Here is a 27108-nt window from a genome sequence, read left to right as displayed (position 1 = left end):
TTCCCTATCTCTATGGTTTCTCAGGCCAAAAATCTTAGGGTCACTCCTTTTTCTCATACCAGATCCAATCTACAGTAAATCCCATAGTCTCTGGCTTCAGAGTACATCCAGAATCGGACCAGTTCTCACCATCACTTTCTCCCATCATCATTTCTTACCTGGATTACATAATGGTCTCCAAAGCAGTCTTACTTCTACTCTTGCCCTTCTTGTCTTTCCTTTTCTTTTTTTTTCAATGGAGATGGAGTCTCACTGTTGCCCAGGCTGGTCTCAAACTCCTGGGCTCAAATGAGCTTCCAGCTTCAGCCTCCCAAAAGTGCTGGGATTACAGGTGTAAATGACCACACCGACACCCTTGCCCTTCTTAAGGCCATTCTCAATACAACAGCCAGAATGAGGATCTGTGGATTTATAGTACTCCTGTGCTCAAAACCCTCTGATGGCTTCCAATCTCAACCAGAATGAAATGCAAAATTATCAAATGACCCATAAGGTCCTATAGGATCTATGCTGTCCCACTTCACCTGGCCTGCTCCTTCTCTAACTTCTCCCTTTTATGTTCTCCATAGCCTGCCCCAGTTCACCAGACTCTAGCCACGCTGCAGCTTAGAATTTGTCCTGAGAGTAGTGAGGAGTCCTTGAAGGTTTTTTCTTTTTCTTGTTTTGTTTTTGAGACAGAGTCTTGCTCTGTTGCCCAGGCTAGAGTACAGTGGTGTGATCTCAACTCACTGCAATCTCAGCGTCCCAAAGTGCTGAAGTGCTGGGATTATAGGCATGAGCCACTGCGCCCAGACTCTGAAGGGTTTTGTTTTTGTTTTTGTTTCTGTTTTTTTAGAGATGGGGCCTTGCTATGTTGTCCAGGCTGGAGTGCAGTGGCTATTCACAGGCCCAATCCTACTACTGATCAGCCAGGGAGTTTTGACCTGCTCCATTTCTGACCTAGGCCAGTTCACCCCTCCTTAGGCAACCTGGTGGTCCCTTCCGCTCCTGGGAGGTCACCATATTGATGCTGAACTTAGTGTGGACACCCAATCGGCATAGCGCACTACAGCCCAAAACTCCTGGGCTCAAGCGATCCTCCCAGCTCAGCCTCCCAAGTAGCTGGGACTATAGGCACGTGCCACCGCACCTGGCTGTTTTAATTTTTTTCTTTTTTGAGACCGAGCCTTGCTCTGACGCCTCCCAGGTTCAGGCCATTTTCCTGCCTCAGCCTCCCAAGTAGCTGGAATTACAGGCACCTACCACCATACCTGACTAATTTTTAGTAAAGCCGGGGTTTCACCATGTTGGCAAGGCTTGTCCTGAACTCCTGACCTCAGATGATCCGCCTGCCTTGGCCTCCCAAACTGCTGGGATTACAGGGGTGAGCCACTGTGCCCGGCCCCCTGAAGGGTTTATAAAAGCCATCCTTTTGTCTTCGCTGCCTATAAAGTGGGACAAAATACAGACAGTTAATATCACAGTCCTGCACCTCCTGCAGTACCAGCCCCTTATATGATAAAACTGTTCTGACTGGCTTTACTGACCCAGCAAGGGCACAAAGGGTCCCTTAGGAGCCAAGCTGGTGTTAACACTCCTTTTTTACTTTCCTTTTTGTGATAAAAGAAAGATTAAAAGCAAAAAAAAATCAGTTAAAAACCTGAAACTTTTAGTTGTTTTTTTTTTTTTTTGAGACAGAATCTCACTCTGTCACCCAGGCTGGAGTGTAGTGTCATGATCTCAGCTCCACCTCCCGGGTTCAAGCGATTCTCCTGCCTCAGCCTCCTGAGTAGCTGGGATTACAGGCGCACACTACCATGCCCGGCTAACTTTTATATTTTTAGTAGAGACAGGGTTTTACCATGTTGGTGAGGCTGGTCTCGAACCCCTGACCTTGTGATCCACCTGCCTGGGCCTCCCAAAGTGTTGGGATTACAGGCATAAGCCACCGCACCCAGTACTTTTAGTATTTTTAAAAGAAAAAATAATTTTTTTTTATTATACAGATATTATAAATATTAAAATTTGAAATATACAAAGGAGAGAAAGAAGGAAGGAAGAGAGGGAGGGAGAAAGAGAGGGAATTAGGAAGGAAGGAAGGAAATCACCTTGTGGGCCTGGCACATAAAACATTTCCTATTAAAACTAGTATTTTTCGGCTGGGCATGGTGGCTCACACCTGTAATTCCAACTCTTAGGAAAGGAAGGCAGAAGCAGGAGGATGGCTTGAGCCCAGGAGATGGAGACCTGCCTAGGCAATATAGCAAGACCCCATCTTCCACGAAAAGAAAAAAAAAAGACAAACAATAAAATAAGATAAATGAAACTAGTATTTTTCCTTATAGAGTAGAAAGTCTAAGTATTTTTAAAAAGACGATTTATTATTCTGGGCAGTGTTCCTCCCAGGGAGTGAGAGGAACAGTGTCTTCTCTGAAATCCTGACTTCACGTAGCACACCACACCCTGCCCCAGTTGAGCTCATTTCTCACCCACAAGTTTTTGAAAAGACGCCCAGGGGTTTGCTCATGAGTCCAGACCTTTCCGGAATCTCACTGAAGTAAATTCTCACTAGATTTGTCTTGACTGTAAGGCTGTTTTTAAGAGACAATCTAGATTCTTCTTTTGACCAAATATATTTCATTGCACTGTATTCTCGTTAAAATGAATACATGATAAAATTTAAACAGGCCACCCAAGAATAAAATAAATTCTTTTGACTGAAATAAACATGCAGACTTTTTTCTTTTCCTCACCAGAATATCTCAATAAATTACATCATGATGGAAATTTACAGATATTTGTTTGTATTTTTTAAAGATTACTTTGTCCTTTATTTGTCATTGAATATTATTCTATCAGCATTAGGTTTTATGAGGTTCTACTGTAACTGCTAAAAAACTGTTGTGATAGTTTGTTTGGAGGTAGCCATTTTGTTAAAAAAACTGTCTAAAATTGTTGTTTATTATTGGCCATAAAAAAAACATGACTTTAGGCACAATAGTACACAATAGGATATTGCTAAAAAGTAATGTAGGAATATGAAAATATACAGTAAATGGAACTTTCCAAATGGTAGCTGTGAATTTTTTTTTTTTAAGTGATGAGGTCTTGTTCTATATCGCCCATGTTGGAGTGCAGTAACTTGATCACAGCTCACTGCAGCCTCAAACTCCTGGGCGCAAGCGATCCTCCTGTCTCACCCTCCCAAGTAGCTGAGACTACAGGTGCATGCCACCATGCCTGGCTAATTTTTTTTTAATTTTTTTGTAGAGACAGATCTTGCTTTGTTGCCCAGGCTGGATTGACTCTTTGATATACCACCTGATTATAGCTGATTTGGCTGATTTGGATAATTTTTAGAATGAGGAAAGCATATATTTAAATTAACAACGTAAAATCTTTTCAATTACATGCTTCAAATTTTTTTACCACAAATTTTCTAATAATTATTTTGGTTTTTTTTTTTTTTTTTTAAGAGACACAGTCTCGCTCTGTCACCCAGGCTGGAGTGCAGTGTGCAGTGGCGTGATCTCAGCTCACTGCAACCTCCGCTTCCTGGGTTCAAGTGATTCTCTTGCCTCAGCCATCTAAGTAGCTAATTTTTGTCCTTTTAGTAAAGATGGGATTTTGCCATGTTGGCCAGGTTAGTCTCAAACTCCTGACCCACCCATCTCCTCTGCAGCCTCCCAAGGTGCTGGGATTACAGGCGTGAGCCACCATACCCGGCCCTGATATTATTTTCATCTTATAGTTCAATAGACTGAGGCTGAGAAATGTTAAGTAGCATTTTTAAAGTCTCAACCAGTGGCATATTTTGATTATGAACACATTTCTCTTACTACAAAGTTCATACTCTCAATCACTGAATTCGTATCTTCAACCGTCTAATTTCCAAAATAGTAAATACTCTGTCTGGCACCCATTTAGATAAGTTTTGCAGAGTAACATCTCAAAAAGACAATAATGGACCAGGTGCAGTGGCTCATGCCTGTAATTCCAGCTCTTTGGGAGGCCGAGGCGGGCAGATCACAAGGTCAAGAGATTGAGACCATCCTAGCCAACATGGTGAAACTTCAACTCTACTAAAAATACAAAAAATTAGCTGGGTGTGGTGGCACACACCTGTAGTTCCAGCTACTTGGGAGGCTGAGGCAGGAGAATCGCTTGAACCTGGGAGGCGGAGATTGCGGTGAGCCAAGATTGCGCCACTGCACTCCAGCCTGGGCAAGAGTGAACCTCAGTCTCAAAAAAAAGAAACTACTAACTAAACCCTAAACTGACATTCTTTGAAATATTGGAGTAATCCACATTCAACTAGATGCCAGATTCTACAAATTCATTTTCAACTCCACAAACATTTATTGAGCATTTACTATAGCCCAGGCATGATGCTAGGTGCTAGGAATAGATCTGAAGGTGATCCACTACTGATAAGGAGTACACTTAGGGCAAAACAAAAATGGTAAACCTAGTCACATACGAAATGCATATATATATAAAGTACAGACTTGGTACAGAAGTACTAGTAATTTGACAGGGAGGAGTACAGGGAAGGTAACTAGAGAAATTAAAACTGAGCTGTTTTAAGATCAATATGGGCCTGGTGCGGTGGCTCACGCCTGTAATCCCAACACTTTAGGAGGCCGAGGTGGGTGGATCACAAGGTCAGGAGTTCGAGACCAGCCTGACCAATTTGGTGAGACCCTGTCTCTACTAAAATTATAAAAATTAGCCAGGCATTGTGGCATGTGCCTGTAATCCCAGCTACTCAGGAGGCTGAGGCAGGAGAATCACTTGAACCTGGGAGGCGGAGATTGTAGCGAGCCGAGATCGCGCCATTGCACCACTCCAGCCTGTGCAACAGAGGGAGACTCCGTCTCCAGAAAAAAAAAAACCATCAATATGATTTTTTAATCACACAGATAACTGGGGATGGGGAGGCAGGTAACTGAATAGCACTTTTATTTTTGTTTTATTTTATTATTTATTTTTTTTAGATGGAGCCTGGCTCTGTTGCCCAGGCTGGAGTGCAGTGGCGTGATCTTGGCTCAATGCAACCTCTACCTCCTAGGTTCAAGCGATTCTCGTGCCTCAGCCTCCTAAGTAGCTGGGTTTACAGGTATACACCACCCACCTGGTTTATTTTTGCATGTTTTATTTTTGATACATGGTCTCACTCTGTCATCTGGGCTGGAGTGCAGTTGGTGTCATTATGGCTCACTGCAGCCTTGACCTCCTGGGCACAGGTGATCCTCCCACCTTAGCCTCCCAGGTGTATGCTACCACGCCAGGCTAATGTTTTTCTACTTTTTGTATAGACAGGGTTTCGCCATATTTTCCACAGGTTTGTCTTGAACTCCTGGCTCAAGCCATCCCCCTACCTCAGCCTCACAATGTGTTGGTATTACAGGCGTGTGCCACCTCGCCTGGCCTGATGGCATTTTAAGAGAATCAGAAATGGGAAAAAGCATGGACTTTGCAAAAATACAGGTAGGTGCAGCTGCAGCATGAAATATAAATAGGCAAAGAGACAGGAGGCATGACTGACAGGTGGAACCAGATTGTAAAAAGTCTTATATGCCAATTCAAGGGAATTAGATATTACTTTGAAGGCAAATGGGCAGAACGGGAAATCAAATGAAGGATTTTAAACATGAGTAGCATGATCAGGTTTCTTTTTAAAAATGAAAACTGTGAGCAGTGTGAAGAGACCAAGGGCAGGAGACAGGGATCTTGTAAGAAACTCTGATAAAAGATCAAGGACTAAACCAAGTAGTATCTGAGGAAATGAAAAAGGGAAGCTGGATCTGGAAGATCTCACTGGGTTGACTAGAAGGCTATCTAGCATAGTGGTGGCTCTGGAGTTAGATATTCATTTGTCCACTGTGTAAACTCTAGGAAGTAAGCTATAATCTATTTCCTTAACCATAAAATGAAGTAAACATTAATACCTTCCTCATAGGTTTGTTGGGAGGATTAGGGGTAGGTAGGGGGAAAGATAATGCACAAAAAGCATTTAGCACAATGTCTGGTGCAAAATAATGCTCAGTTATCACTATTCCCCCATCAGGGAGAAGAAGAGATTGAGCTACTCCTACTAAGCAGCTCTTGAATAAGGCCTGCTTCTGCTTTTCAATCCTAACAATGCCCATTGTTTAGATGAGTGGTTCTCAAAGTGCCGGTCTCCACACTAGCAGCTGCAGCAGTCCCACCTGAGAACTTCTTAGAAATGCAAATTCTCAAATCCCACAAAGAACTACAGTCAGAAACTCTAGGGATGGGGCCCAGCAGCTGGTAGCCTAACAGGCCCTCCCAGGTGATTCTGTTATATGCTGAAGGATGAGAATTACTAGGGTGTCCCTCCTACCAACACTTTCCTCTTGAATTTATCTTCCAGATCAGTCACCGACTTCCTAAAACAACCTGCCAATGCCACTCCCAGACAGACCAGAATATAAATACCACCTCTCAGTTTTAGGAAATGTTGGCCAAGTCTCTTTAACCTGTATTTGGGTCTCAGTTCCCATTGGAACTGAAAAAGGGAACACTAAACATGGTGTAAACTGAAATGGTATCCCTCACCTTGATGCTTCATGATTTATGGCTGTTTTATTACTACTGCACCTATTACCTCATTCGGTCCTCACAACATAAAAATAAAACTATTATCAAAGCAAAATCACTGGATTAAAGATACCCAAGTTGATAAAACAGCCAAGATTAAAACACAAATTTCCTGAGTTTGAACTCTGGTTTTTTTCATTAGACCAACCAGGCTGTTTCTACAATATCAAGAACACTTTTCCAAAATAAAAAAAATCACATTTCAATATTGTCAATTTGATGCAAGATTTCCAAAAATGAAAAATCATATTCTTTAGAGATGGATGGTTGAAGTTACATGGACATTTTTAATAGCAGTTTTGAGTTAGAATTAAATCATAAAATAAATATATTTATTTACCTGTTACCTGAGTATTTATACTAAGTACAGAAATAGTTGAAATTAAAAAGCAACTCCTTTACTTTTAAGCTTTTATTTTATCACTCTCATCAAACACACATCAGGAAGCATCTCAACAGTGCATCTTACGGTGCGTCAGTTCACAACAAAACTGAACAAGGCAATTGTGTTTACAGAAAAAGTCTTCAGCAAAAAAGTATGCAATACAGTCAACTGAAATGCATTGTTCATACTTTTTAGGAATATAGGAAAGTGAAAAATAAAAGTCCTTTGCTATTCAGCGGGAAAAAGAGTTTAAAAGACTTGAATGGAAATCAGAAATTTAGGGACTTGAGAAAATAACTTTTTGGTACTGACACACATCTACATAAATAATTCCACTTAGTTGTTTTTTTTGTTTTTTGTTTTTTCAAAAAAAAACAACAAAACAAAACCTCACAATGAGACATCACAAAGAATACAGAACCATAGTGCCAAGAAATGCCAAGACCAATATACTACTGAAACAACTGGTAGAAATGTTACAGACAACTCCTCACTATGTATTGTAATATTCTTGTAGTTCTGAGGTGAAGGTAAACCAACAGGAGAGATTACTCCTTGTAACTGGCTTTGGTTTAAGTGATCTTTCACATTTGTTTCTAACCATACCTTCTTATAAAAAATGTAGCAATTACATGTTACTGAGGGAAAATAGTACTAGGTCTTAATATTCACAAGCAACTACTCCAGCTGACACAGGATGCCATCAACTGTTAAAATTTATTGATCATAATTAGATTTTCTAAGAGTGATCAACAGATAGCAAAGATGGAGCCCTTTTGGGGAAAAAAAAAATCCCTTCTACCCCAGATTTGACACTATTAAGAGGTTGTAAAGGAATGTTAAATTATTTAAGATATTTCAAAAAAGAATTAAAAATGGAAGAGTAAATTTCTGCTGGAAAAGATATGACAGCTTTATACTCTGCAAAGTAAATAATCTACAGAGACTCAGCTTAACTCTTTTTATTATAATAAACATATTTACTCCGTAAGGTGCTGAGACTTTGCAGCTAGTGCACACCAATGCCACCCACTGTACCCAATGTACAGAAGGAAGTAATGGAGATGGCTAACCTCCAGTTTTCTGATCCTTGATTTGCATAAGTGGTGATGTACACCAAACACACAAAAGCTGGAGTATAAATATTTATTTTTAAAAATTAGGCCAAACTGAATATAGATATTTAATCTGGTTCCACAAACCCTTAAAATAATTTTCTGAGGAAACAATGATGAGGAATGTATAGGAAAGGCAATGTTTCTATGCTAGTGGTACCAAACCTGAAACTTAAAATATAAGTATCATTTTTAGCTCATTAACTATATGAGAGATTACTAAGACCAGTAAGGGAGCCATTTTCTTCCCCTCCTCTATTTTTATTACTTATCTTTCTCCTCTTTACTTTAAAATTGGCAATCTTCTGACAACCCATGCTAATAATACAGCTACATATAATTCAAATAACTAAAGAACGTTTTAGTCCAAATATGCAGGATTTTTGAATACCTTACTACATTTGCTCTTACACCCTCATTGTCCTGATATCATAAATATTATTAAGGGAAGATAACTTAGAAGGGGAAAGCAATTCCAACCTGGGATACAAAAAGTGATTACAAATAATTATCTTGTTGATAGTAAGTAAGGGCTTATGGTAACAAGTAGCTCTGATTTTCACATAAAGATTTCCCCCCAAAAACAAAATATGAACAATTCCAGTTTTTTCCTCCAGAATGTGACTTACTTCCATTATACATAGCAGTATAACAAAATAAGCTCTCTTCTGCACAAAAAAGATTAATGGTTATATAAGACAAATAAGACAGAACACTTCTCTTTGCCTTTCAATTAAAATACTATGAAACTAGATAACAAAACATACATGGCCTTCTTCAAAAGAGCCACCAGCCTTCTTCTGGTTATTGTGACAGCTACCCAATGTAATGGGAAATAACACTAGAGCAGTCATTTGATAAGTTTCCCATGAATTCCAGCATTTACAGTGCCACAAACACAACTGCCATAATTATGACAACTCTGAAAAGCACAAATAAAGCAAATTTAAAACATTAATCCACATAAGCAGTACAAGGCAGAACAAAAGTGCTGAGTGGTAAGAAAATGAATAAAAATTTCCTATCAGGAGAATAAAGTTTGTGTAAACTATCTTATATCCTGCAGATCACTTTAATGACCACCTATAAAATATAAAATTTCCTAAATACGCTCTGATTTATAGATATTTCTCTTAAGTCCATTTCTCCTATAAAATTACAGCAAAAATATTAAAATTATTTACCACCTTCTTAAATATCCACGGCACTTGTCAAGTACATGCCACTGTGAATCTACTGGTCATTATACAATTTTAAAAATAGTGAAAAACATCTAAGGGAGGCAGCTACAATAACAAACATGATATATCCTATAGTATCAGGCTGAGAAGCTATGCTAAAACAAAATGAAACAAAATCTTCAAAATTCTGGGCACTCCAAAAACTAGAATATATATGTTCTTCTGTGATTAAGAATGGGACTTATCTAAATATACCACAAGAGGCTCAGCTCCATATGATGGAGACATTTTTATGTGCATTGAGAAAGCTAGTAAGTAATGCTAACCTGAAAAACTACCATCTCAAAATAAAAGTGGTTTACTGAGCACCTTAAGAAATGGGAATTCTTTTGAGCAAACTGTGACCAATGACTTGTCTATACGTGACCATAATTGACAAGAAATACAATTATATCAGAGAGCTACAGTAATAGAATTTGATGAAGGAACTTGATATTAAAAATAGAACTAGGCTGGGCACAGTGGCTCATGCCTGTAATCCCAGCACTTTGGGAGGCCGAGGCGGGCGGATCATGAGGTTAGGAGTTCGAGACCAGCCTGGCCAACATAGTGAAACCCCGTCTCTAATAAAAATACAAAAAAAAAAAATTAGCTGGGTGTGGTGGCACACACCTGTAATCCCAGCTACTCAGGAGGCAGAGGCAGGAGAATCGCTTGAACAGAGGAGGTGTAGGTTGCGGTGAGCTGAGATCGCACCGCTGCACAGTCCAGCCCAGGCGACAGTGAAAGACTCTGTCTCAAAAAAAAACAAAAAACAGAACTAGAGATCCAAGGAAGAATTAAATTCTGCCAGACAATTCTGGCTTTTCCATCATATGTAATATTGGAATAAAATCAAATATGAGTAGTTTTACACATATAAAAAATAAGGTAAACCAAGGCTATTTCCAGGCAGACAGTGAAAAAATAATAATTATATATATATAGAGAGATAAATGTGAAAAATAAAACAAAAGGTAAACCAAGAAAATTTTGGACTTTTATACTATATGACTCAATCTAAAAGTTACTCCAGGAAAAAGGCAGAAGTGCTATTAATTATCATCATCTGGGAAGCTTTCACCCAAATGAGTTTTAGTATTTTCCAGGAAACACAAGGCACTTGCTTACATCTTTATCTATACATCCACCAGACTCAAAGTCATGATGTGACTCCATCTGTACCCCTATCTGAATAAAGCCATCCAGCACGTACCCTTGCATAAGTGTCTCGGTAAATAAATAGTTACTGAGTGTCTCCCCTACTCCTTCACCCGGTAACTATGTTGTTACAATTACTATCATTTACAATGGTGCTGATTTTCATTAAGTTAATTGTAAAAAAGAAAAAGAAAAAGTCATACTGCCAAGTATAACTGATAGTAGTAATTATGTGTAAGATAGGCCTAATAGAAAACAAGACCTAAAAGAAAAAGATACCAAAATGTTAGTTATCCGCATGGCGAATTAACTAAAGTAAGCCATGGAACAGCATTTGATAAGTGCTCCAACTCTGCCTTTTATTCTAGAAAAGTAACTGATGCCCTTACCAGAGTGAAGGTCCAGTGTAATAAGACAGAAAAAAGCCTTCTGCCCATGGTTTCCCTTCAGCTTTCTCTATGTGGCAGCAAACCTTATAATAAATTTGCTCAAGAGTTAAAAAATATAAGCAACACAAATCTAGAAGACAAGTTAAATAAGTATTCAGAGATTTTCTTTTAAAGAATAATTTAACATATCTCAGCACTCTTTAGCAGCTGGAGTACCAAAAAGAAGGCAATATTTCTCTCAATGAAAACAAAGAGAAGTTTGAGTAAAACTATACTTATGATTTTTGTTCTAAAAGCAGCCAGTTTGGCTCAAGGCATAGCAGAAAGGGAAACCCTCTAAAGAGAGCTGCTATATTGGTGGCTACAAAAAAGGAAGACATCCAGTGGTAATAAATGCAATCTCTTATTGCAAGAGGATAGTTTTAAAAATTCCTTTAAAAGGCAGTCAATACTTTTAGTTAATGCTGTCTCTTACTGAGATGTCCAACTTTACTTGTTTTTGTCCTGTAAATACAGCATTAGTTTTCATAGTGGCTAGTTAGCTACCCCCTCCAGATATATTTCAAAAGAATCAAGTATTTCCTACAGAATAATCACTGCATGTGCCTTTTCTGGGTGTAAAATGTGCCACAATAACACTCTGAAGAAGTAACTGGGAAGGCAAGAGGCAAGGAAGCACAGGTATTAATCTAGGGAATGAAAAACTACCTGAGATAAAATTAGACCCAAAGGGTAGGGGTTAAGAGACATGAACCCTCACCTCTTTACCCTTCCTCTCGAAAAGAAAATTTATCGTTTTTTCAGTAATCTCAAGAAATCAAAATCCCTATGTATGTATTTCATCCTAATCATGAAACTTGTATCTTTTGATAATATTTGGTTAAGGTTTAAGAATATATTAAACTTCTGATAATATTAGAAGAGGGAGGGGTTATCTGCTAATATCATCTTTGGTAGAATGGGCTAAGAGCTATAAAATAATTTAAATTACAGGAGGCATTTTTTTTCAATTCTCTGGCTTTAATATAAAACATTTAATTAAATGCATGGTTAATTCAAGGCTGATCAATTATTCCCTCAGCTCCCTTAAAATCTAGTTAGCATCTTCTGTAATAAAATTCTACAGTGTCAAGCACTAAATATATGTATGAATGTATCAGCAATAAGATGACAATCAAAGAATGCTGTGAAGATCGGCATCAAGATGTTAGCAGCATACTGCAGGACTAAGCTTAGAAGCCTACCTGCAGTTTATGTGTAAGGACTTTTCTTTTGGGGGAGGAGGGGAGAGGAAAGTACACGAGCTAACTCAGGATACTTGCCCTTAAGGAACAGATGTTTCTAATCACCACAAAATCTGCTACCCATATGAACGTTTAGGAAAGTTTAGGTCTTCACGATACTGGTTCTGCCCACTTGAATTCTGACTTGAAAACAAATCAATTTATAATCAACCTCTGAAAGGGCCAAAACAAAAAATAACAGTTCTTCCTGCTAAGGGCACATACTGGGGAACATGCCGCAAGACCCTTTGGTAATTCACAAATCAGCCTCCTTATGCCAAATTTGGTTTCATAATAAACATTAAATGAGAGTCCTGAATTTGACAATTGTAAATAACTAAAATGTCAAACACTAATTGTTTGAATGGGGTAAAATATTTCATTCTCTAAAATAGAAATTCTAATTGGACTCTCAAGCAACCTGCATGGCAAACAAGGAACTATGAGGAGGCTTCCAGCAGGGAAAGATATAAAAGACTTTTTCCTTAGGAAAAAAATAAATAAATAAAAAAATTAATAACCTGTATACAACTTGTCTTTTTTTTTTTTTTTGGTATAATCAGTGCTTCATAAAGGTGTCCTAATTTTTATATCTTTAAAGACAACCTACCATGATGTAAGAGGAATCCATAATTATAATTCTAAAAGCCATGTCATCAACTTGTGTCCATGAACTCACGCATACCAGCATTCTCTACTAAGGGACACATCAGGTTGCTAGGAATCCTTTTAAGAATTCTTTGAGTTTTTCTTCCTTTCTACTTCTATCTCATTATATCTACACCTTTCTTAACTTCCTTGCAGTCAAAAGCCAAACTACCTGGGATGCTGTTCCTCTATCTTCAGGTAAGGATAGAGGCAGAGAATGAGAGAAGGGGAGGAAAAAGGGAGCAGGGATACGAGAAACAGAAAGGAAGAAAAAAGAATTCTTTATTTTCTATTCTCTCTTCATCCATTTTTTTCTTTTCCCTTTATTGTATATCTAATTCTTTTGACCCACTTCAATTTTCCATCATAGTAGGTAGGGCCACATCTTGAGAAATCTTAAAACTATAGATTTAGTACAAAAAAGATGAGCTAATACAGAGTCTAAATTAGACTGAAAGGGGTTGACTTACATGTGGCAAAACTTACTCTTTGTTTTAACCATTTTAGAAGTCTCAATATAACTCCTAGACTCCAGTTTGTTCTGAGCCTCTCAGGAATTATCTGTTTTGTCATTTACATTGTAACAGACAGACCACCTCTCAAAAAACGCATATCCTAAATCTTATCAATGTGAAGTAGGTAGGGAAGAAATGAGTTTAGACTGTATTAGCTCACAGGATTCACACTATAAAGTACAGTGACTCAAATTTTCTCTAATCGCTCATACCTGCACACTCACTCAAGCATACATACTAGACATAAAAATTGTGCAAGATCAAGCATCAGCTTTCTATTTTAAAAGCCTTAATTTTAAAAACCTTAGATAGGCTCACTGCAGTTCCTTTAAAGGAATATTCAGTACTACAGTACTCCTTTAAGAAAAAATTCACAACTCAGTGCTAAGAACACAGTAGGTAACTGCTGCTTGACAATTACTTAACATTACTGAGAGCATCCAGTGTCAGCTTATGGATATCAACAATAAGGAAGAACCACTGGACAACATAAAGAAATAATCTGTAAATGATGTCACCAAACCTAACAAATTTGTTAGTATTTACCAAGACATGATATTATTCATTCTTGCTTCATGATCACACAAAATAATTAATATGTTTTTAGGTTACATACGGAAGAGCAGCACCTGCTCTCCTGCACAAAAATAGGTTGCCCAAATGGATGCTCTAAAACCCCTCAATGTATAGCTGAGAGGTCTTGTCCTACTCAGTGCCAAATGTATGCAATGCAGTCACTGCTTGGGTAATGGCTGCACATTAGTAGGATTAAATAAATGTACAAAGTACCTTCTTAAAATGGTAAGGGGGTGCTCCTGCATTCAGGTGTGGAATACAATAACCCAAGAAATGGAAGAGGAGAAAAACCAAATAGTTCTTAGGTTACTGATTAAAGCAAGGTTTGATACAGATATCCCCTCTTGTAGGCACTCAGCGGGTAGAATGTAGCCACAACAAACTTCCCATCAAACATCCTTCCAGTTAGTAATTTCTGAGCAGCTTTGGAATCACCAGCATTTGCATACTCAACAAAGACCTGAAAGAAGACAGAAAAAAAAACATCATTTCATTTCCACCAAGATTGTTTTAGACCAGTACTTTATCACCTTTAATGTACATACATCAATTGGAGATCTTATTAAAATGCAGATTTTGCTTCCTTAGGTCTAAGATGGTGCCTGAGTTTCTGTTCTAAACAAACTTCCAGTTGATGCCAATGCTGCTGGTGCTGCTGGTCCATGAACTACACTTTAGAGCAGCACAGTTTAGAATACTTCCTCACAACTCAGCTCAATTCTGAAAAATCTCTCAAAGACAAGTTGGGTGAATCATGTACAACCTTTTGCCAAGGTCATTACAGGAGTGATGAATAGCACTAGACATCTGCCACAGACATGGTTGAATAGCCCAGATAGCAACTGCATTTCCATGGTACCTGGAAGATAATCTGTACTTTTAGAAGTGAAAAAGGAAAAAACATTGGTCAAAAACTGCTAGAAATTACACCTATTAAGAGGTACAATTTATAGAAGCTATACATCATAACTATAGTAAAGGAAGAAACTTAATACTAGGTAATTTCCTTTTTCAGAGCATTTGAATTCCTACCTGAGATAGAAAAAGGATATAACATAATTTATGAGTTTTTTTTTTTGACCTAAAGCAAAAGTTAGAGGAAGATGAAATGATTTGAAATAACTTGTCCTCAGTTACCCTGTAAACCAGTAAATGAAACAAATAACTGCCTCTCCCTCCTCAGTTGTTTGCCTCATTCATTCTGTCAATAATAGTCTTTGAACTGGTATTCCAGCATCCTAGGACACTCAGAGACTTCTGAAGGGATGTGAGAATCGATCATTTAGAAGAAAATCAATTTCCAGATTCTCAACTTTCACTTGTACCTTCTTCTAAAACTCATCAACCTACAAGTTCAGGAAGGTTATCCTTTCTCATTTCCCCATTCAAAGGAGCCCTTCTCCCACTTGACAAAACAAAGCTATTTATAAAAACTTTCCAGACACAAAAAGGGGGCAATTCCTAATACAGGAGTCTGTTTTCTATGGAATCCTCCTTTGTGAATACACACAACCCCATGTCCTGCCTATGACTTGTCATTCACTACCTTATGCAAATATTTCTGTTAGGGGTGATGTAAGACACGAGACCAAGGATATTTTGGGCCTGTGATGGGATTTTCTGAATTCATCTATAGAGAAAAATGAAGAAATGAGACTGGCTTTGCATCTTCTATCCCATGGCTATTTTAAGCACACATTGCTCTTTAAGACAAAGTAGAGATCATCTAATGCAAATATTGCCTTTTTTTTTTTACACATATAAAGGTAAATGGGTGCTTGCCAGCTATTATTAAAACACATCCCTAAAATGTGTCATTAACTGGAAATAAAAGCACTTTCAAATGGCCACAGCAGTATAGACAGAAAGGCTGTTTAAGTAAAATTGCATGGGGAAAATGCTATTGATAAAATTTCATGTGATTTCTTTCCAAGTAGGTGTAATTTATGTAATAAAACCTGTATTATTGAACTGTATCATGAAATATATAAACTAATCGGTTAATTCTCATTTTATTTCATCTTAGAAATATTTAATATTTTACCTTTCTATAAAAATAAAAGTGTAAGTTGTCTGCAAGACCAGTTTTAGCAATATATACTTTTTCATTAAATGCAAAAGAAGTTAGAACATAATGCTTAATAAAAATAATGAATCTGGCTGGGCGTGGCAGTTCACGCCTATAATTCCATAACTTTGAGAGGTGAGGTGGGTAGACAGATTGAGTCCAGGAGTTCAAGACCAGCCCAGGCAACACGGCAAAACCCTATCTCTACAAAAAAAACACAAAAATTTAGCTGGGTGTGGTGACACATGCCTGTAATCCCAGCTACTTGGGAGGCAGAGTGGAGAGGATCACTTGAGCCCAGGAAGCTGAGGCTGCAATGAGGTGAGATCACGCCACTGTACTCCAGCATAGGTGACAGAGCAAGACCCTGTCTCCCCCCAACTCCTCCACAAAAAAGAATAATGAATTTATTTCTGATTTTTTTTTACCTGATTCTTAATTATTCCCAAACTTATACACTGTTCAATAAATGAGTAGGAATGCATTTATAGAAGGAATATTATGTTTTCTATCACACTTCTTTGTTCAGATAGATACTTTTTTTTTTTTTTGAGACAGAGTCTCACTCTGTTTCCAGGCTGGAGTGCAGTGGCACGATCTCAGTTCACTGCAACCTCTGCCTTCCAGGTTCAGGCAATTCTCCTGCCTCAGCCTCCTGAGTAGCTGGGACTACAGGCACATGACAGCACACCCTGCTAATTTTTGTATTTTTAATAGAGATGGGTTTCACAATGTTGATGGCCAGGATAGGTCTCGATCTCCTGACCTCGTGATCCATCCGCCTCGGCCTCCCAAAGTGTTGGGATTTTAGGCATGAGCCACCACACCTGGCCTTAGACTATACTTTTTTATACTGCACCATCCCACACTAAGCATCACATCTTATTTTTATAATTCATTATGAAATTAAAAGGGCTATATCATTCTAATCCTGATTACTTTTTATAATTGCATTATCAGAGGCATTCATTATTTTTCAGTGGTTTTTGTAATATTCCTTATAAAATCATGTTTACTTGAATTGAAAATTCAAACGAAGAATGGCTTTGTCAGCAGGTAATGATCATTTTCAAAAGCCTAAATAGATTAACTCTCTGATTTCAAGAGTTTATCAAAAGCTGCTTTCATTCTCCTTTAAATGTCAGTGAAAACTTCTCAAAATAGCAATTTTCCTTTCACTGATACTTTTTTCATATCATCTCAAACCTGGATACTTCCTTCTGGAAAAGATTTCTCCTGTCTCTCTATTCTGTATCTTCCACTTCATTTTGACCACTGGGGTTAAGGCAGATCCTGTTAGTCCTTCATTTAGAATCTTCCAATACCTTGCCCTAGTTCAGAGTAAAAGCCACTGTTATCTCAATGCTCTCTACCAGGCTCACTCTACTTAATATGCCCCCTACTGCTCCCTAAGCTCCTCTCTGATTTAATCTCCTACTATTTTTCTTTCTCACTCTGCTACAGCCACATTGGCCTCAAATCTGCCAGGAATACTCAGAGCCTTGGATCTTGCTGTTCCTTTTGCCTAAAATTTTCTTCCTTGCTTCTCTCTAATATTGACACATGTAACCTTCTTAGTATGTCCTTCCCTATCACCCATTTAAAACTGCAACCCACTCTATCTACCCCAGCACTCCTTAAGCTTCTTCCTTAATCTATTTTTCTCCCTGGCAGTTATCACCAATTTGAAAAAATCTGATTTGACCACTTTTATGACAGTTACCTAGAACACAATAAATGCTCAATAAATATAAGTTAAATGACCGAACAGCAGGGACACAATTATTATTAGTATTCAGTATGTGACACTAAATGACATAAAAACTATTATCATGGGCCAGGCATGGTGGCTCACCCCTGTAATCCCAGCACTTTGGGAAGCCAAAGCAGGCAGATCATGAGGTCAGGAGTTTAAGACCAGCTTGGCCAACATGGTGAAACCCCGTCTCTACTAAAAGACAAAAATTTAGCAGGGCATGGTGGCAGGCACCTGTAATCCCAGCTACTCGGGAGACTGAGGCAGGAGAATCACTTGAACCCAGGAGGTGGAGGTGGCAGTGAGCCAAGACCATGCTATTGCACTCCAGCTTGGGTGACAGAGCCAGACTCTGTCGCAAAACAAAAACAAAAACAAACAAACAAAACAAAACAAAACAAAAAAAAGCATTATCACATTAGTTTGGCAATAACTTTTCATTAGAACTAGAATAAAATTACATTCATATTTTTTCAGTTGCCAGGAATGTTCATAATACTAAGCTATTAAGATAAAATAATAACTGGGCACAGTGGCTCACACCTTCAATCCCAGCATTTTGGGAGGCTGAATCGGGTGGATCACTTGAATTCAGGTGTTCAAGACCAGCCTGGGCAACATGGTAGAACCTAGTCTCTACAAAAAATAAGCCAGGTGTGGTGGTGCATGTGCCTGTAGTTCCAACTACTCAGGAGGCTGAGGTGGAAGGATCACTTGAGCCTAGAAGGCAAAGGCTGCAGAGAGCTGAGCACGCCACTGCACTCCAGCCTGGGAAACAGAGTGAGACCCTATCTCAAAAAAAAAAAAAAAAAAAAATGATAAAACAATCCACAACCAGAGATGACTTCACCCACTAGAGGGCAGACATGTCTAGAGACATTTTTGTTGTTCAAAGCGGGGAGAAGTCAGGGATGCTGTTAAACATTCTATAATGTAGAGGACAGCTACTCTAACATATCAGCCTCAATGTCAAGAAGGAGAAACCCTAAGATACAGCAAACCCAATATTCTATTCTCTCAGAAAATAAAAATACTATAAATATTTTCTTATTTACTGTTTTTTTTTTTTTTTTGAGTGGAGTCTCGCTCTGTCACCCAAGCTGGAGTGCAATGGAGCCATCTCAGCTCACTGAAGCCTCAGCCTCCCAGGTTCAGGCAAATCTCCTGCCTCAGCCCCGCAAGGAGCTGGGACTATAGGCACTCACCACCACGCTTGGCTAATTTTTGTATTTTTAGTAGAGACGGGGTTTCACCATGTTGGCCAGGCTGGTCTTGAACTCCGGACCTCAGGTGATCCACCCGCCTCGGCCTCTCAAAATGCTGAGATTACAGGCATGAGCCACCACGCCTGGCCTGGTGTTACTGTTTACAGTGGCTCAAATGTAGTCTTTTTTTTGAGACAAAGTCTCACTCCTCCCAGCCCAGGATGGAGTGCAATGGCAGGATCTTGGCTCACTGCAACCTCTGCCTCGTGGGTTCAAGTGATTCTCCTGCCTCAGCCTCCCAGGTAGCTGGGATTACAGGCGTGTGCCACCATGCCCAGCTAACTTTTGTATTTTCAAGTAGCGACGAGGTTTTACCATGTCAGCCAGACTGGTCTTGAACTCCTGACCTCTAGTAATCCATCCACCTCAGCCTCCAAAAGTGCTAGGATTATAGGCATGAGCCACCACGCCCAGTCGTTATTTTTTTAAAACAAATTTTAAGTGCTAAAAAAAAATGCAAGCATATTATAGAACTTTTAGAAGAAGTAAAAAGTACGTCAGAATATAAAAATCATTTAAAATGCAAAGCCATAATCCTTAGCAAAATTTTTGTCTACATCTTCCTACAGAACTAAAACATTTAACACAGAATTTTAATCGCATGTGAATAATTCTGCAATTATAAAAATATTCACTTACTTGTCCTCTGCCAGGATTTTCCTTTGGAACAAGCAGAGATACCACTGGTCCATATTTTTGACACTCCTCTTTTACATCTTCTACAACATCTGATTATTAAAACATATAAGAGTAACTACTCTGATATAATTAACAAGTATTCAATATATGAAATTTTTCAATCATCAAAGAATTCAGGAATACATGACTAGTAATGAGGTCATTTTATGTGTTGAATAGTTGACATATTCAAATGACTCCAAATTTTAAAAAATAGTCTTCCTCCCAGCTTCTACTCTCCTTGAAGGCAAGAGGATAATATCAGTTTCTTCTGTAGTCTGCCATAATTAGTATAAACTTATACAAGCAAATATGAAATTATAAAAGCAAATATCTTGCTTTTTATATTAAATGTCCTTTAAGATATTTCCAAATTATCACATAAAATTTTCTCATTAATATATTATCTAATATGTCCAGTACTGATGAATAATTTAAAAATTTCCAAACTTTTATCACTCAAAACAGTACCACAATAGACGCCCCCATGCATATCTCATTTCACTTGCGTATTTTTCTTTGTCTTTTTTGAGACGGAGTCTCGCTCTGTTGCCCAGGCTGGAGTGCAGTGGCACGATCTTGGCTCACTGCAACCTCCACCTCCCAGATTGAAGCGATTCTCCTGCCTTAGGCTCGCAAGTAGCTGGGACTACAGGCATGTGCCACCACACCCAGCTAATTTTTGCATTTTTAGTAGAGACAGGGTTTTACCATGATAGCCAGGCTGGTCTCGAACCCCTGACCTCAGGTGATTTGCCCATCTCAACCTTCCAAAGTGCTGGGATTACAGCTTGAGCCACCACGCCTGACCTCACTTGTGTATTTCTAAGTTGACATTCCAGAAATGGAAATGCTAGGTCAAAATGGACATAAATTTGTAATTTTTCCAATTTGCTTTCTATAAAGGTTTACCAATGTAAACTTTCTCTAGCAATGTACAAGAATGTCTGTTTTCCTATGCCCTCACTCACAAGAGGATAATCCAATGTTTCATCATTGTCAATGTGGTTGATGGGTAACAAAGATACTGCAGTTTGGCTCCAATTAGCATTTCAACAATAGAGAGGAAAAGAATATGTGTAAAGTACTTGTCACTTCCTTTTCCATAAACTGTAGTAAGAGCTATAAATATTTTTTCTTTAAACTATCATTTGTCTTTTAATCTTGCTTAGGGTCATAAGTCTTAGGGTCATAAAATGAAGTAAAATGATAATTTTACTGCTTCTGAGTTTAATATTCCACATCAGGAATATTAAAAAACAAAATTCTACAATGACTTTTTATATTAAAAAGTTCTCTCCTTCCCACCTGCCCTACTTCCTTCCTGCACACCTTTCTTTTCCCTCCTTCCCTATTTCATTCCCTTCCTTGTTTTAGTATTTTAATCTTTACTTGATTTGAAATTTAATTTGGTCTGCAATGTAAGGTTTAATGTTCTTCCCTGCCTCTATCAAGATTACAAGACAGCTGTTCCAACACATACCATAATTTCTAGCTAAGCAATTTGTTATTTCATGATGAACCTGTTCATCAAAAGTAACAAAGTATTTAATGGTACTATATTGTCTGTTGCAATTTAGTTCACTTCAGATTCGATAGCAACATTTAAACAAAATGTAAAGACTCAGTGTATTTAAAAGCAGAAAAAAAGTCATAGCAAGATAGAAGAGTTGATACGGTAGTCTAAAGGTTTATTCAAAAAAAGCCCAAGCTTCAGTTTTATAGAGATAAAAGTTATTTGGAGTAGACAGGATGAGGTGATGAAGACAGCAGGTCATCACAAAGATGAAGACTTAAAGGACGTAGGTAGCATTTTGAACTGATCCCAGGAAATTCAGAGCCACTGGACCTTTGTGACCTGAAACAATGCTGAAGGCAAGACTTTCTTTCAGACAGATATCCTGAAAACTCAAGACTCTTAAAATGGTCACAGACTCAAAGAAATTACAGTTCTCTCACTATACTGTAGGGACATGAAATGATTTACAAGAGGAACTGTTATATAATTAGCCTTATCTGTAATATTTTAATTTTCTACAAGAAGACTGAATATTATGCAATTAGTACTTTTAAATAGAAAAATAAAAGAGCTTTAGAGATATACACACCTAAATATCTGGCTTTTAAAATATTTACTAGCTTTGTGACTAAGCCTAAGTTTACTTCCATTATCTATAAACTGAAAAAATAACTACCACCTCTTAAGTAATACATATAAAGTACTAGGCACAAAGTGTTAAGAGAAGCCAGAGACCAAGAAACAAAGTAAAATGAAAAGGAAACAGCACAAAATAAAGCTTTCTGTTTTAAATTTTTTCCACTTTAAATATAAAGAGGATACAAAACTGATATAATTTATGGGCAGAAGATACAGATACAGAAATTAAAAATAGGTCAAGAATCTAGAAGATATTTGAGCCTCATTTGTTAGCAAAATAATTAAAACCTGAAAGTAAATACAATCATAAATAGGAAAAAATTTAAAAGTTCAAAATTGAGTACTAAAGGACATCTACAGAAAATATTTGGTTACTATGCAGGAACATCATTGACTTCCTACCTACTTTTACTTATAACTTCCATAACTTAGATACAGCCACAACAAAAATTCTTTCCCTTTCAACCTATTTCAGTGAGTACAGGAGGCATCCCTCCTCTTGTCCAAAATGAATCCCCAAGGTCTGCTTTTTCTCCTTTATTCCTTATCTCTTTAACTAGCACCACCATCTGTCAAGTGGTTCAATTCAGATGCTTCATGCAAAACCCAAACTGCCTCACTTCTTGCTCTCATATCCACTCAGTCACTACATTTAGATAGATTATATATAGCTCTTTGTGAATTATTTCTCCTTCCATCTTTCTTCCTATAATAAATATTTGAGTGCCTACTGTGGGTCAGTGACATTAATATAGCAATAAACAAAACAAACTGGCTTGTATAGTGCATATATTCTAGTGGGTAATAACAGGTAATATCTGTTGAGTGCTTACTATTTGCCAAGCATTGTTCTAGGAAACGTTTATATATTATTTAACTTTCACAGCAACTCTACAAGATAGGTACTATTTATTATCTCCATTTTATACATGAGGATACTGTAGTTTCCTTCTTTTGCTGAAAACTGCAAGGAAACTAGTAAGTGATGGAGGTATAATGTAAACTCAGTCTACACTCTCCCCCTGCCCCCGCTGAGATGGCGTCTCACTGTCGCCCAGGCTGGAGTGCAGTGGTGCAATCTCAGCTCACTGTAATCTCTACCTTCTGGGTTCAAGCACTTCTCCCACCTCAGCCTCCTGAGCAGCCGGGATTACAGGTGTGTGCCATCACGTCCAGCTAATTTTTGTAAGTCCCCACTCTTAACCACTACACAAAATTGTCTCTCTATTAGTAGTAATACTAGGTTGATGCAAACACTTCATAGTTGCTGTCCTTGGTCCAAGTCTGGCCCTGCTTTAGTCCATTTCCCCGTTTCCAGAATGTCCCTACTAAAACACAAGTTTGACTATGTCACTCTCCCACTTAAATTTATTTAATAAACTCCTTACTGCATTCAACAAAGAACAGATATTTATTGAATACTTACCATAAGCTAGATATTACTCTATACCTGATGCAAAGTTCTTCATGTATCTGTATTTTGGTGTTACTATCTCTGGGACAAAATCCAAATTCTTAAACATAGCAAACTAGTCTGTACTCTGGCTACCTTGTTAGCTTTAACTGATTGCTCCCCAACAAATACCTTAAGATACATGCCGATTTGCTGTTTTCTGACACTTTCATCTCTATGTATCTGTGCTACTTGTAAGGCCAGTCACCTCGCCGGGAGCTCGGACATGCTCACCCTCCTCCGGGAGCTTGGACACGCCCACCCCCCTCCGCGCCTAGAGGCTACGTCCCCACTCCACGCCCGGCACCAAGCTGTGCACTCAGCACCTAGTCCGCCATTGGAAAACCCCGCCAAAATTCAAAAGAAGCCCCGCTAGAACCTGCCCAATAGCATTTTGTCCCATCCAGGTCCCACTCCTCCTGGGCAGCCAGCTCACCGGAAATCCCGCCTACCTGCCAATAGCAGCTTGTCACGTCCATGTCCTGCTCTCCCACAATCAATCAAATGCCTCCACTCCCTATAAAGGGAGTGTGTGCCTCCCACATCTGAGAGGAGTCCACGCGACTTCTCCGGCCCCTCCTGTCCGACCACAGAACCTCACCCAGGAGCCGATTAAATTTCTTTATTCCAATAACTGGCCTCAATTGCCTCATTCAAACTTCGCTTGCTTCATTCAAACCTTACAAGTGGTGCCGAAACCCGGGAGGAGTTGTAAGATCCCCCTGGGGAAGCTGACTCCTCCACCCAAAGCCAGACCAGGGAGCCGCTCCGCCACGAGGTAAGACTTCTGCTGCCCATAGCCTCTCCCACTGCCTGCTCCGAGGACTCCCTGTCTGTAATTGCGGCCACGTCAGGGACTCCTTTCCGCCATGGGCCCAGGGCCCCGGCTCCATTCCAAGGACCTGAGCGTAGAGGAGACGTCCCTACACTCTTGTCTTCTCCCCGTGAGGGGTATCTCAGGGTCAGGAATCTGAGGGAGATGTCCCCACCTTCCTGAACCCTCCGGTGCTCGGGGGGCGCGACACTAAGTCGCCCTTCTGATCCTCTCCAGTGCTCAGGGGCACAACGCTGAGTCGCCCTTCCAATCATCGCAGCAGCGGTGAAGGCGTGGGTAGTCAGGAGCCCCATTTGCAAACCCGGGCCCTGCCCAGGAGCAGCACCAGATCCCCAGCTTGCACCACTAAAACGTCAATAACTATACTTTCAGTTTCTCTTCCTAACCTCTGCACAAGTGAGCAGGTAAGTCAGAAAATTCTAAGCAGTAAATCCAGATTCGGTTGTATTCTCGGCTCCTGTTTCTGCTCCTATCTCCTAACTCTCTCTCCCTCTCTCTCTCTCTCTCTCAAGATGGCAGCTGTTTCCCGCTCTTAACTCTCTCTCTCTCTCTCTCTCAAAAGGGCGGCCGTTTCCTGCCCTTAACTCTCTCTCTCAAGATGGCGGCCATTTCCCGCTTCTAACTCTCTATCTCCCTCTCTCTCTCTCTCTCTCTCTCTCTAGATAATGGCCGTTTCCTGCTTTCCTCTAATTTTGCCATGTGGCAGATAGCCCTAGCCCTGCCTTTTTTTGTTTTCTTCCTGATTATAATCATTGTAAACGTGCAGGCTTTCTGGTATCTTCGTTCCTGCCCCACCCTCTGTTCCTCTTGCACCACTGCCCAGGTGCTCCTAGCCAAAGAAACCTCCTCTTCGCCCTTAGGCCCTCCACCCTCCTTCTCTTCCTTTTCTGACCCAGATGCGTCTGAGGAACTCTCCTTTCCGCTGGCCCGACCCAATAATCCTCCGCCCTATAACAGACCTCAACCCCCCTCAGCTCCTCCACCTCCTAATTACAACCTGGCCTCTCCTGTTAGTGCTCACACCCACTCGCGCTGTGCTCCTAACGATGAAGCCTCCCTCCTTTGCCCCCTCCGTGAGGTGGCCAGTGCAGAGGGCATTGTCCGAGTACACATTCCCTTCTCCCTCTCCAATCTATCAGCCATTGAAAAACGCCTGGGGTCTTTCTCCACCAATCCTACTGCTTACACCAAAGAATTCCGCTATCTTACCCAGGCATATGACCTAACCTGGCATGACATGTATGTAATCCTATCCTCCACCCTCACCCCAAACGAGCGGGACCGGATCCTTACAGCAGCCCGGGCATACGCTAATCGAGTACACCTAACTAACAACCAGATGCCGGCGGGGGCAGCGGCAGTCCCCGAGGCTAACCCAGACTAGAATTATCAAACAGGTCAAAATGGCCACCGCCGCAGAGACCAAATGCTACGATGCCTCCTAGCGGGCATGCAAAGCGTGGCTCAAAAAGTAGTTAATTATGATAAGCTGAGGGAAATAACTCAGGGCCCTACTGAAAACACCGCCGCCTTTCTCAACCGACTAACTAATGCTATAATCCTCCATACCGGGCTGGATCCGGCCTCTTTAGCGGGGGCTACAGTTCTAGCCACCCATTTCATCTCTCAGTCAGCGGCTAATATTAGAAAGAAACTTAAAAAGGCTGAGAAGGGCCCCCAAACTCCCATACGAGACCTGGTAAACATGGCATTTAAAGTTTTTAATGGCCGAGAAGAAAAGGCTGAGGCAACCCAACAGGCCCACCTACAGCAAAAGGTAAGCCGCCAAACCCAAGTTCTTGTGGCAGCCCTGAGGCTGGGAGCCCACCAGGCGCCTGGTCGGGGGGGGTCCATCAAAACACACCAAGAACTCCAGAGGCGCTCCGCCTGGGCGCTGCTTCAAGTGCAGTCAGGAAAGACACTGGTCGCGTCAGTGTCCATGTCCCCGACCACCTATCAAGCCCTGCCCGGACTGCAAGCGGCTGGGACATTGGTGTGATGATTGCCTGTCCCAGACTATAGGCTCACCCCCTACACCTCTATGTGGAGGGCAGGCCAGTCCGCAGGAAGCGCTTGAACTCCTCGGCCTTCTGGACGACTGACACAGCCCAGACTCAAGGACCCTCATCACCCTTGCCGAGTCCAGGGTAACGCTGCAAGTAGCGGGTAAGTCCACTTCCTTCTTAATGGACGTGGGGGCTGCCTATTCTGTATTGCTTCCTACTCAGGACCTAGCATACCTTCCCAGGTTTCAGTCATGGGAGTTAAAGGCAAGCCTGCTTACCCTAACCAAACCCATCCTTTAGCCTATGTCCTCAAGGGACACCCCTTTTTCAACTTTTTTTAAAATTATACCCTTGTGCCCAGTCCCCTTTTAGGACGAGACATTCTCCAGACCGTGGGGGCCACTCACTAACTCACTGAACCCCCACACTCGAGCTCTCACTTCCTACTGCCACTCCTAACTAATGCCACGTTCTGCCCTAACTCCTTGCACTACTTATTCCCACCAGCTCCCCTTGTAACACTCCTATCTTGCCAGTCCAAAAGTCATCGGGCAACTACTGCCTGGTTCAGGACCTGCGCCTTATCAATAAGGCAGTGGTACCCCTCCACCCTGTAGTTCCCAACCCATACACCCTATTATCAAACATTCCCTCCACTACCTCTCATTTTATAGTTCTTAACTTTGAGAACGCCTTCTTTACCATTCCCCTTCACCCTAAATCCTACTTTCTCTTTGCCTTCACCTGGACCAATCCTGACACCAACCTGTCACAACAGCTCACCTGGACGGTCCTGCCCCAGGGATTCAGAGACAGCCCTCACCTTTTCAGACAAGCCTTAGCAACTGACCTTAGCTCCTGCCCCTCCAGCCCAGTCTCCTTCTCCAGTAGGTGGATGACCTATTACTTTGTAGCCCCTCTCTCTCCCTGTCTCAACAGCATGCTGCCACTCTCCTTAACTTTCTTAAATCTCAGGAATACCGGGTATCTCCCT

General features: G+C 40.2%; 1 protein-coding gene across 1 annotated transcript in view; it reads right to left on the bottom strand.

Annotated features, from left to right (window-relative positions):
• Nucleotides 1-7000: 7000 nt before the first annotated feature.
• The window catches only part of UHMK1 (U2AF homology motif kinase 1), a 37241-nt gene continuing 17133 nt past the window's right edge, over nucleotides 7001-27108 (bottom strand). Inside the window, exons 7-8 of the mRNA XM_012468874.3 lie at nucleotides 19624-19712; nucleotides 7001-14355 (exon numbers count right to left, since the gene is read on the bottom strand). Of these exons, the coding sequence (XP_012324297.1) occupies nucleotides 14209-14355; nucleotides 19624-19712 (236 nt within the window). The 3' untranslated portion in view covers nucleotides 7001-14208. The remainder of the gene's footprint in view (nucleotides 14356-19623; nucleotides 19713-27108) is intronic.

The sequence above is a fragment of the Aotus nancymaae genome, unplaced genomic scaffold (genome assembly GCF_030222135.1).
Source record: "Aotus nancymaae isolate 86718 unplaced genomic scaffold, 86718_ANA_hifiasm-v0.15.2.pri h1tg000108l, whole genome shotgun sequence".
NCBI classification, from domain to species: domain Eukaryota; kingdom Metazoa; phylum Chordata; class Mammalia; order Primates; family Aotidae; genus Aotus; species Aotus nancymaae.
The sequence above is the reverse complement of the archived record's forward strand: the minus strand, read 5'-3'. Positions and strand labels throughout refer to the sequence as shown.